The sequence below is a fragment of the Chelonoidis abingdonii genome, chromosome 5 (genome assembly GCF_003597395.2).
Source record: "Chelonoidis abingdonii isolate Lonesome George chromosome 5, CheloAbing_2.0, whole genome shotgun sequence".
NCBI classification, from domain to species: domain Eukaryota; kingdom Metazoa; phylum Chordata; order Testudines; family Testudinidae; genus Chelonoidis; species Chelonoidis abingdonii.
The window spans coordinates 144,667,943-144,680,106 of NC_133773.1; the positions used below are offsets into that span (position 1 = coordinate 144,667,943).

Consider the following 12,164-nt stretch of genomic DNA (forward strand, 5'->3'; position numbering starts at 1 on the left):
CCAAAGGGTTGTCTGCTGCCCTCACAAAGGGAGGGGTGAGGCTGTACCCAGCACCACCCGGGGCAATGTTTTCTGGCCCATCAGGCACTGTGCTCTCAACACGGAAGTGGGAACTATGGGATAGCTGAGGAACAGCTACCCACAGTGCACCGCTCCTGAAATCGATGGTAGCCTTGGACCATGGACACAAGCAATCGATTTTGTGATCGCATTGTGGACGCGCAAAACTAATTTTATAACATCGGTTTCGTAATATCGGTTTAAACTACTTCGAAATAATCGTGCAGTGTAGACGTACCCTAAGTCTCACTGAGTCTCATGGGCATGAGGCACCTAGGAGCTTGTGAAAATCCCATGCAGCACCCATCTCCATCTGGAGGTGCCTAAATATCTTTAAAAATCTTGCCCTAAACAGCTAGCCTGATTTTTCAGAGGTGCTGAGTGCCCAGATGCCACAGAATAAATTCCCATTAGATAACAGTGCCTTGACGTAATTGGAAGCAGGACAAAAGATGGGACTGAGGCCTGCATGGCTCACAGCGAGTCTCTGAAAAGGCAGATCAAATCTTAACAGAGACTATCTTGGGAATACCGCCCCTCTCACTCACAGCTGTACAGACCACCTCCGCTCCTACTGGAGCCCATAACATCCCTGTGGCAGCCATAGAGCAGTTGTTCACCTGGAAGAATGAAGGATTTATGCATTTTTTAGCTGCTTTAAAGAAAATTAGCTGCTGGAAGCAAGGGGCTTCAGTGGGAATACTTTGCTAGATCAGAGCCCCAGTGGAGCAGCCAATTCTCTGCAGAGCACAAGTGAAGAACCATTGATTCAAAGGATTAGTACACAGAACCTTTTGCCTCCTGGTTGCTAGTTCAAAGCTGAAAGCTCTCTTTTGAAGTGTGTCTGGTGGGCTTGTAAGAATAGTGAGGGAGCTTGCACACAGGCAGTGGAATCAGGTGACCTGGGTTCTCGTTCCAGCTCTGCTACTGACTTACTGTACTCACTTGGGCAAGATACTTCACCTGATTGTGCCTCAGTTTCCCCATCTGTAATATGTGGATAATTATTCTAATCTTTATAAGGGGGGTTGAGATCACTGGATTATAAATACTGTTTTTAGTTATATCTTCCAAGTGCTGTGCAAACATTAATTGCGACAACTCTGTGGGGTAGGTAAGCATTATTCCAGTTCTACAGATGGAGGAACTGAGAGACACAAAGAAGGCAAATGTTTGGCCCAGGATCACAGAGAGTATTAATGGGGAAATAGAACTCAGAAGTTTCTGGCTCCCCTTCCCCTGCTCAGTCCCCTGTGCCACAATGCACTGAGTTTGGGTCTCAGAGCAGTTGCTAAGAGACAAGTGTCCAGCTCACAAAACCAGCATCACAATTGTCCATCATAATGGGCCCCGTGTTGTCACTCTTGGTGGAGAAACCAAGGACTGAATGGGCCAGGGGAGCCTGAACTCCCTTCTCCCCAGTTATCAAGCAGGCTGGCATCTTTCACCAGCCTTATGTTCACTTAACAAATGGGATTTACATTGATATCGGCTTGGTTGGGCGACTCAGCTTTCTGCAGACATTCCTGGAGCCAGTGCAGGTTTCCCACGGTGGCTGCCATGTGCTCATACTTTCCTCCATGCAACTTCTTACAGACTCTGGCCGATTTGGGAGTGCCTCTAAACGAGAAGCCAGACACATAGACACATTACTCTGTCTGTCCCATCATTGTCTTCACTTCTGCGCAAGGTCTAGAATTGTGCTCACTGAGCTAAGCGGGGACGATGCTGCAGCCTGGTTTAATGAGTAGGGGCAGGTCATCATCCCTTATATGTTCCATGTTAATCTCCACACAAGCTGGCTTCAGCCCTCCAGTTCCTTTGGACAGCAAGGTCAGCTATCCTCCATATCGGATGCACACAAAGCAACAGAGGTTTTCTTCTAACCTCAAAATGCCCAGCGTCAAGTTAAATTGAATTTAAAAAGGTGCCAAGTGACTAGAAATCAATAATTTTTAAAATTAACTAAGTTGTCTCCTCCCAGGTGAAATACCATAGCTCTGGCTTCCAGCCATTCTCCAGTTACTTGGGATTCACCCTCTGATTGCCACAGCTTCCAGAGACCCTGGGGGGAAATGGCTTGGGGCTGAACAAGGAGCAATGGTCTCAAGTCGCAGTGGGGGAGGTCTAGGTTGGATATTAGGAAACTCTATTTCACTAGGAGGGTGGTGAAGCACTGGAATGGGTTCCCTAGGGATGTGGTGGAATCTCCTTCCTCAGAGGTTTTTAAGGTCAGCTTGACAAAGCCCTGGCTGGGATGATTTAGTTGGGGATTGGTCCTGCTTTGAGCAGGGGGTTGGACTAGATACCTCCTGAGGTCCCTTCCACCCCCGATCTTCTATGATTCCATGTATTAACTTTTTGGGGCCTCTTCAAGGGGGCTAAAGGGGAGATGATGATGTGCTTCCACTTGGCCCCTTTCCCCTGAGAGGACCTTTTATCTGGAAGGGCCGGGGGAGGAGTGGTAAGGGGGAACCACGCCATGTCTGACAGGCAGCAGCTGAGCTAACAATGCAACATAACTACACATTTGGGGCGGAACGGGAAGACTATTGTATTCGATCAGAAAACCCACAGAATTCTTAGGGGTCTGCAGAATGGGTCTCTCCGTGCCTGACACCTTGTGGGCTGTAGAGAGACGAAAGTGTACATTGTTATCCACACAATCATGTACTAAATGGCTGAAGCTCCAGAGAGCTGGTTTGCTGACCTGTTATTATCTGTCTTTAGTTTTAAGCTCCTTGGTGCAGAGCCTGTGCATTTGCTTCTATATAGCACTAGCGCAAAGGGGCCAACACAACTGAGGTGTGACCCGCAATATAAATAATGAATGAGAAAATATGGTGGTTGGTGTCTGCTGACCCCACAACACTGAAGCACAGAGATGAAATATCTCACAGCAGGAATGGTTATCTTTGGGAGTGGGCGGAGGGGAACTTATTTGTGACTTAGTGGTATGTAAACACACAACCCACGACACACTACACAATCACAGTCCCCAGACCCAGCCACAGCTAATCCGCATATCTCAGACCCAGAACTACCCCAGTGATCATCGGCCTGGTCTACACTACGCTGTTAAACTGATTTTAACAGCGTAAATCGATTTAATGCTGCACCCGTCCACACTACATTGCTCTTTATATCGATTTAAAGGCTCTTTAAATCGATTTCTGACTCCTAAAAACGAGAGAGTAATGCTAAAATCGATATTAATATCGGATTAGGGTTAGTGTGGACGCAAATCTGACGTTATTGGCCTTATTATTTACAGTAGCTCCCACAGTGCACCGCTCCAGAAATCGATGCTAGCCTCGGACCATGGACGCACACCACTAATAATGTGGCCTAGTGTGGAACAGCAACTCGACTTTAAATATCTATTATTTATAAAATCGGTTTTAAGCTAATTGGAATTTATCCTGTAGTGTACACGTAGCCATCAACTCCTACACACATCCATCCCGTCACTCCATCTCCAGCTTCCTCATAGTGCCTGTTCCCCAGCTCCTCAACCAAACCCCCACTCGCATGCAACCCCCCATCCACTTGCCATCCCAAACACAGCCCACACTATCCCATCCCCAACTCACCCCTCCGAACCCACAGCCACCCCCAGCCGCTCAGACCCCCAGTCACTCCATCCCAACTCACTCCCCAAACCCCCAGCCACCCCATCCCAACTCACCCCCCCCCCCCCCCCCCCCACCCCCTCCCCCCCCCCCCCCCCCCCCCCCCCCTCCCCCCAAACCGCAGCCGCCCCAGCTCAGACCCCCAGCCACCCAATCCACACCCCAAAACCCCCAGCCACTCCCCAGCTCACACCCCCAGCCACCCCATCCCAAGCTCACACCCCCAAACCCACAGCCACTACTCAACTCACACCTCAACCGCCCACATCTCCAGTGCGACCCAACCCCTCAGCTACCCCTATCCCCAACATACAATCCCCCAGTCACTCCATCCCCACATCACACTCCTAAACACACAGCCACTACCCAACCCCCACCTATCCCCATCCCCAACATCCCCAACACACCCAGCCGCCCCCCATCCCAACTCCCACACCCACAACCCAAGGTGACTTTAACTCCCTACTCATGACCCCCAAATCCCTCAGCCACCTCCCAAACTCACACCCCCAATCCAGCAGCTACCCTGATTCCCAAACACGCAAACCCCAACGCTCCAGCCACTCCATTTCCAGCTCACACCCCTAAACACACACACCCCTAACTGCCCTCAACCCCTACTCTCGACCCCCCAGCCCCAAAGCCTCCCGCAATGCCCCACCCCCAAGCCCACCGGTAGCCAGATGTCTGGTTTTCGACTGGAACGCTCTAAGGTTCCTTACCCAGTTCCGCGTGGCTCCCGGGAAGCTGCCAGCATCTCCCTCCGGCTCCTAGGTACAGGGGCAGCCATGGGGGCTCTACATACTACCCCTGCCCCCAGCTCAGTCAGCTGCTCCCATTGGCCAGGAACCACAGCCAATGGGAGTTGAGGGGGCGGTGCCTGACGGCATGGGCAACATGCAGAGTCATGTGGCTGCCCCTGTGCCTAGGAGCCGGAGAGAGATGCCTGCACCCTCTCTGGTGCCCAACCTCCTCCCCCTGCCCCAGCCCCCTCCTGCACCCCAAACCCTTCATCCCCAGCCCCACCCCAGAGCCCATGCCCCCAGCTGGAGCCCTCACCCCCTCCTGCACCCCAACCCTCTGCCCCAGCTCTGATCCCCATCCTGCACCCCAAACCCCTCATCCCCAGCCCCACCCCAGAGCCTGCACCCCTAGCTGGCACCCTCACCGCCTCTTGGGCCCCAACCCTCTGCCTCAGCCTGGAGCCCCCTCCTGCACCTCAAGCCCCTCATCTCTGGTCCCACCCCAGAGCTCACACCCCCAGCCAGAGCCCTCACCCTCTCCGGCACCCCAGTCCCCTGCCTCAGCCCACTGAAAATGAGTAAGTGAGTGAGGAGGGGGGAAAGTGAGCGACCTGGGGCGTGTGGCCTCAGAAGGGATGGGGCAAGGGGCAGAGAAAGGGTGCAGGGTTTTCTGCAAATAGACAGTTGGCACCTCAACTCCCCCCATCCCGCTTACTGCCCCCGTGCCCCCCACCCTTGAACCTCCTAGCCCAGCTGGTTGCCATGGCAACAGCACCATGCTCCACAGGAGCGCTGCCTGCCGCTCCCCCAAATCCGGGGCACTCCCCGGGACTGACCTGAGGGCGGAGCCAGTCCAGTGAGCCATGGCTGGGGGCTGCCCCACTGTTAAAGGGGCACGGGGGCTGCGCACTCTTTGGCCGACAGTAAGAGCTCAGCAGCCACACTCCCCCCCAGCCCCCTTCTCTCCCTTGGGGGGTGCTGGTCTGTGAGGATCTGCACTCCCCCCCGCCTCCCTCCTCTCCCCTGGGGGCTGGTCTGGGGGGGCTCCACTCTCCCCCAGCCCCCTCCTCTGCCAAGGGGGGACTGGTCTGTGGGTGAGTACACTCCCCCTTGGCCCCCCCTTGGCCCATGGGGACAGCTCTGTGGATGACTATGCTTCTCACTGAGCTTGTGACCATAAAGTGTAGGTGCGTTGGGGTCCTTGTGCTAATGCTGGTGCAGAGGGGCGGGAAACTGTGCAGTCCACGGGGCAGGGTCATTGCTCTTGGTTGGGATGTTCCACAGTTTAGGGCAGTGTCCTCAACCTTTCTAGATCACTGTCCCCTTTTCAGGAGTCTAGTTTGTCTTGCGCGCCCCCAAATTTAATCTCACTTAAAAACTGTTTGCTTACAAAATCAGACATAAAAATACCAAAGTGTCCCAGCCACGCTAGTACTGAACAACTGCTTTTACTGTCTCAGTTTTGCCATCTGATTATAAAATAAATAAATTGGAATATAACTCTTGTACTTACATGCCAGTGTATCATATGTAGAGCAGTATAAACATGTCAGTGTCTGTGTGAAATTGTAGTTTGTACTGACTTCACTAGTGCTTTTGATGTAGCCTGTTGTACAACTAAGCAAATCTCTGGATGAGTTGGTGTCCCCCCCGGAAGAGCTCTGCCTGCCCCCAGGCGTACACATACCCCCCTGGTTGAGAACCACTGGCTTAGGGGAAGGCTAACGTGTGCCAGTCTGGTTTAAGGTCTGGAAGAGCAGAAGCCCCTCAGCCTTCAGGGCAGGCATTGCCCGGGCTGTTTGCAGTCAGACACTGATCTCTGCCTGCTCCTGCAGGCTTGCTCTAAGGAGAGCTTCGGCTGTCAGCTTTTTCTTATCTCCTTTCACAACCCATCAGCCTTCTCTGGCCCAAAGACCCATTCATGGATTCCAAGGCCAGAGGGACTATTGTGATCATTGTCTGACCTCCTGTATAACTCCGCCCAGAGACCTGCACCACAATAATTCTTAGAGTAGATATTTTAGTAAAACATCCAATCTTGATTTAAACTGGTCCATGTTGGAGAATCCCTGGTAAATTATTGCAATGGTTAATTGCTCTCACCTTTAAAAATTTACCCCTTATTTCCAGTCTCAATTTGTCTAGCTTCAGCCTCCATTGGAGCGTGCTATAAATGTCTCTGCTTGACTGAAGAGCCCAGTATTAAATATTTGTTTCCTCTGCAGGTACTTATAGATTGTAATCATGTCACTCCCTCCCCCCGAACTGTCTCTGTGTTATGGTAAATTGTGATGGAGTAGGGGCTGTCTGCATGGGGGATGGGAGAGCAGGGGATGTCTTTAGGTGAGAGACAGGATTTAAGCCTGTAACCTGAGCCAGGTAAGGGGGGAGGGAGTCAGCACCTTTGCCCGGGAAGCGGGACAAAAGAAAGGGGCCGGCTGGAGGGAAGGAAGTTTAGTTTCGGTTTTGGGCTGGGTGGTTGGAATTCAGGGGGCTAAGCTTCCAAGACCCTAGAGGGGCTTGATTGAGGGGTCCTGGCTGAGCCTACAAGCTCTGCTGTAACCTGCATTCCTGTTGTCCAATAAACCTTCTGTTTTACTGGCTGGCTGAGAGTCACTGAGAGTCCCAGGAAGAGGGGTGCAGGGCTGGACTCCCCCACACTCTGTGACATAAATAGTATGAGCTTTTTGAATCGATTGCAATCTCTGTCATTCCTTAACGCACTAAGGGGTCTTTCATGGCCCAAAATGAGATCCTCCATACCAGATTCAGCAGATTCAGCCTACCTGCTGGTGGATACATCTGCTTGCTGTACTAGAGGGTGCTAACACTCAGAGACCTCACAGAAGTGTGTTTGCAGGGGCTAGGGTGATGGGTTTGTTTGAATGATGAGAGGGAAGGGGAGGGACAGGGACCATGGAAAGGGGGAAAAGACAAGAGCCAAAAATTTCAGAAGGTTCTTGCTTCATGAGCAGACACGTGACAGCTCTAGAGTGTGAGGCTGAGGGGTGTGAACTTGATGGGGAAGCCAGGAAAGGGACCCAGAGCAGATCTTAACTTGAGCAGAGCAGCGGGAGTTTCTTGTCTGCAGGAAAGTGAGATGAGAGGCAAGGGGGCGGAAGTGACCAAGGTGAAATAGGACTCTGGGATGACTTCCAGCCCATGATGGTTTAGGACACAGTGGGACCACCACTGAAACTTTAGGGAGATCTCGCAATGTACCTTTTTATTCACAGTATAACGAGATCTCTGTGATGCTGGCAGCCCAGATGCCAGCTCGTGCCAAGGCCCCTAAGCCTCACTGAACACTGACAAATGCACAGCTTGAAGCCAGTCTGACTCACCCATGTGTTGGTATTGTTAACATAGGTATTAGATTTATAAAAAAGTGTGTTTAGACTTTATGAAATGCTGGTAGGCTGCTGCATGTGTTAATCTGACTTATAACAGCTGTACCCCATGTTGTAAGGCAATATATGTGTTTGCTCTGTAACTATACATGCGTTTGCTCTAAAACTGTTACCCCTCGACTCAGTAGAGTGGCATTACCAAGGGTGAAATACTGGTTTACCACAAGAGGCATAATCTCCTGCCCAACAAAAGAAGGCCCATGGACACCAGATAAGCCATTGTGGAACATCAGTGGACAAAAGACTCTGTTGATTGCTCCTCCAACACCCATGAGGAAGAGACATGCACAAGCACCTTGTCCCATCACCCTTGAAGTCTGGGGGAAAGGAATAAAGATCGCTGGCAAGAAGGAAGCATATCTCTATGCTGCTTGAACTCTGAGCGGTGAAGATTTCTAAGCATAAGCAAGGGATCCCCAACTGTTTGGCCTGGGATAGCCCTAAAGGACACTTAGAGCTTGAATATTACAGCTGCTTCTATTACCTTTTGGAATCTAAGATCGTAACACGTTTGTGTCTATATGTTTATCTGCTTTAGCCTTGTAAATAACTCTCACTTCTTTTTTCTTGGTTAATATATCTTTAATTTGTTATAGGATTGGCTACAAGCACTGTCTTTGGCATAGGATCTCAGGTGCAGTTGATCTGCGGTAAGTGACTGGTCCTTTTGGACTGGGAGTAATCTGAATACCATTGCAATTTTTGGTGTAAGGGACCTTCTATCACAAAGGCAGGCTCGTCTGGGTGGCAAGACAGACCGGAGTGCCAAGGGGACTGTCTGCGACTCCATGTTAAGGCTATCACAGTCCTTGAGGAGTTCAGACGTGATACCTGGTTAGTGAAATGTGGACACAGAACTCACAGCCAGCTTGGGGTTTGTGCCCTGCTTCTTCACAGTCTGCCCTGAGGTGGGTACTCAGGCTCGCGAGCCACCTTAGGCAGCTTGACAAGCCCCACAACGTGTGAACTGCTGCGTGCTCTGAGCTTAGTACATCCAAATTCAATTTCTGTCTCTTTAGCCCCTTCCTCTAAAAGGTTGTCTAGTTAAAAGGTACAGAGCTCAAATTTCAAATGTGGGGCTTCTTAGAAAGACACAGATCCCCCGTGATGCTTAGCTCAGCAGCTGACTGGGTTCTGCTGGATCTAGTCTTGTCAGAGGAGCTCGGTTAGAAAAGAATGGGCTCGAAAGCTGCAGCCTTCTTTATGTGCAGCCCAGCAGTCCTCAGGAAGAGTGTGAAATTATGTCTGGCCTTTGAAAGAGGAGGGATGGATGATCTTTACAAACCACTGTCAACAAAACCACGTTCCACCGGCCAATGACAAATCCACTCTAGGACCACAATATGAAGCTTGTCAGTGTTAAGATTCCTGACCGCACCTCCCAGCAACCACCGAGGCAAGCAGAGCAAGCTAGTATGCGTAAGCAAGCAAGCTGTGCATCTGTCTGCACTTCGCGCTAACAAGCTCGACTGGAGAATCGCATCCTCAGGCTGTGCTCAGGATCTGAATGTTTGCGTGCCTGAAAGATACACAGGTGGAGCAGGTACTGCAAGGAGCATCGGCAGGGTGTGAGACCAGGCAGCCATGCAGTGTCTTGTGGTCCAACCTGAAAGAGAGGCATGTTTAGAACATTAGAACAAAAGCATGAGAGTCCATTTGCAGTGCAGTAGTGCCAGGAGGCGGAGATTGGGACCAAACTGTACTATACCAACACGTCATAAGAAACAGACCTTGCCATTAAACAGGCAAAAGAAGGACAATTATCCCCATTTTATGGATGGGAAACTGAGGCACGGAGAGACCAGCACACTCAGTGCTACAGCCCAGCACTCCAGAATCCCATGCTACAGCCTTACCCACACACCCATCCTCCCTTTCAGAGATGTGGCTTATTCACAGTAACTTCACCAAACTCCCACAAATATAAGTCCCAGCTGAATCCCCTGGATGAAACTCTGGCCTCAGTGGCACAATTCCCATTGACTTCGCTAGGGCCGGGACTCCACCCCACTGCAGACACCATCAGCCGCCTGTGGCAGGGATACCCCTGGAGTCCCAAATGGCAGCTGACAGTCTATAACTGGTGGGGAAAGGAAAGGCTGGGCTACAGCAGGCTGCCACGCTGCTGTGTTCTAGTCAATGCTCAAGGCTGATACAGAGCCAAAGAAAAGTTCTGGGGCCAGATCCTGGCCCACTGAAGCCCAGGAGAGGTTTGATATTGCCCTCAGAGGGCACAGGGTCAGGACCCAGGCTGGCAGCCTCCATACTGGACATTGTCCCCACACACCAAAGAGGAGCGATTGAGAAGTGACCACAACATCAGTCTCTACTCACGATCTTCTGCCATAGCAACCAACCCGTGTCCTCTCATGACCCCTCCTTTCACCCTTTGTATGAGGTCACCCTTTTTGGTCATAGCCAATAAATGGCCAGCTCCAGGAGCACCAGCATCTCCCAGCACCTATCATGGGGCTGTGGGGGCTTAGCACCTTTCTGGGTTGTATCCACAGCCTCTGATCTGCACCCACTGGAGTTAGTGCCAAAGCGCTCACTGAATTCCATGGGAGCTGATGGTTAGACTGGAAGCATCTGGGGGCAGGGCCCTGCCATGTTCCTGGAGCCTGGGGTGCTGCAGACAGCCCTAGCTGGCCTCCCTCTCTTTGCACTCCAGAGTGCTTTGCAGCCCCATTATTGAGGTCGTCTGCCCTTCCACCACACAGAAACTGTCACGGTTTGGTGTAACAGGCACATGCTAGCCTCTGGGGAAAATACTGAAACTAAGCAGAACGAAATGCACAGAGAATGACCGTTGTAACACACTTGTGCAGTATGTCTGGCATCCCCGCCTCGCATGGCTGATCTACCTGGAGGATAACCACCTACTACTGCTGCCTGTTAGTGGAGTTACTCCGTTAGCTCAAGTGGGAGGTGCCTGTGCTTCAGTGCTGGAGATCCCAGATCCAATCCTTCCTAATGCCCCAATGAGCTGGGTTGTCATGGCTGTTTCTTACAGGACGGCTGGTTTCCAGGTAGTCTCTTTCTATGCCAGCTTGTCCTCTGCTTCATTCAGGAGAGCCAGTTGCCTGCTTTTCTGAAGGTGCACCGATCTCGCTCTTAACTGGACGACAGCTACAGTCTCCTTGGCGCATGGACTGGACATAGCGTTGCAAATTTCACTGTCACCTTAGAAAATAAGAAAGCCACATAGACATTGTGTGACAAGACCGTGTTTCACAGAATGCTGCTATTCTGACAGGGGGCTGGAACAATTTGTATAGTGGGGTTCTGAGAGCCATTGAACCAAACTGTAAACCCTGTATTTAATGGAATCCACTTCAAGCCCGGGGGCGCTGCAGCATCCCCCTGCACTCGTAGTTCCAGCACTTTTGTATTCTGAGATTCCACAGCTGTCAAACCTGCCTCCCAACAGTGGCTAAAATCAGCGGCCACTCAAATATCTTGCCCTGATTTGTTCTGCTGAATCATCCCTGTTATGACAGACTGGCCACAGAAACAGGACTTTACTCATCCCTCATCTGAAACTTACAGTGTTAAGGAAAACTAACAAATAATGAACTGATGAGAATATTTTGCATCAGTAGATCTCCAAGCACTAAATAAAGTTTGGTCAGTATCATCCCATTTTATAGATGGACAAAGAGAGGCAAAGTGACATACCTGGGACTGCCCAGCAAGTCAGTGGCAGAGCTGCAAACAGAACCCAGGAGTCCTGGATCCCAGAGCCAGGGCTCCAGTAATTAAACAGCCCCTTAGCCTGAGCTAGCTGGCATGGGCTGGCTGTGGGTGTTTAATTGCTGGGTAGGAATACTCATAGAGACCTACAATGTAGCCTCTGTCAACTATCTCTCAAATAGCAAGGTGTGGCCTGCCCCAACCACAGCTCCCAGCATGCAGTGCTCCTCTAAGCAGAAGGTTGCTCTGGCCATGGAGGAGCATGCTGGGACCTGGTACTGCAGCAGGATGGCTTCCTGAATTGGATCTGAGAGACCTCAGGAGGAGTCACTGCACCTTGATTCTGCACCTCTTTTCTGAGCTCGGCCTGCAGCGGCGAGGGCTGGGTGGGGGTGGAGGAGTCCACCATCCTGCGCCGTCTCTGCAGGATGGACTGCAGCTGGTTGTCGTTGATCTTCTGGCTGTGTTTACGCCAGCTCTGTTTTCTGACCGGGCTTTTCATTGTGCCCTGACAAGAGAAACCGGCGCACCTTAGCGGATGGCTCAGCCACCGAGAAGCACAGTTCCCACCCACCCAGTGGCTGCATGTGCAGTCATCTCAGTTCACATTCAGAGATGCCCTGGGG

General features: G+C 51.4%; 2 protein-coding genes across 2 annotated transcripts in view; both read right to left on the reverse strand.

Moving 5' to 3' along the window:
* ANKRD53 (ankyrin repeat domain 53) overlaps positions 1-1,622 on the reverse strand; it is a 27,526-nt gene extending 25,904 nt beyond the window's left edge. The window contains exon 1 of the mRNA XM_075066759.1: positions 1,542-1,622. Within this exon, the coding sequence (XP_074922860.1) occupies positions 1,542-1,622 (81 nt within the window). The remainder of the gene's footprint in view (positions 1-1,541) is intronic.
* Positions 1,623-8,405: 6,783 nt separating this feature from the next.
* The window catches only part of LOC116814667 (shootin-1-like), a 47,872-nt gene continuing 44,113 nt past the window's right edge, over positions 8,406-12,164 (reverse strand). The window contains exons 15-17 of the mRNA XM_032762430.2: positions 11,875-12,046; positions 10,857-11,028; positions 8,406-9,451 (exon numbers count right to left, since the gene is read on the reverse strand). Coding sequence (XP_032618321.2) covers positions 10,886-11,028; positions 11,875-12,046 — 315 coding nt within the window. The 3' untranslated portion in view covers positions 8,406-9,451; positions 10,857-10,885. The remainder of the gene's footprint in view (positions 9,452-10,856; positions 11,029-11,874; positions 12,047-12,164) is intronic.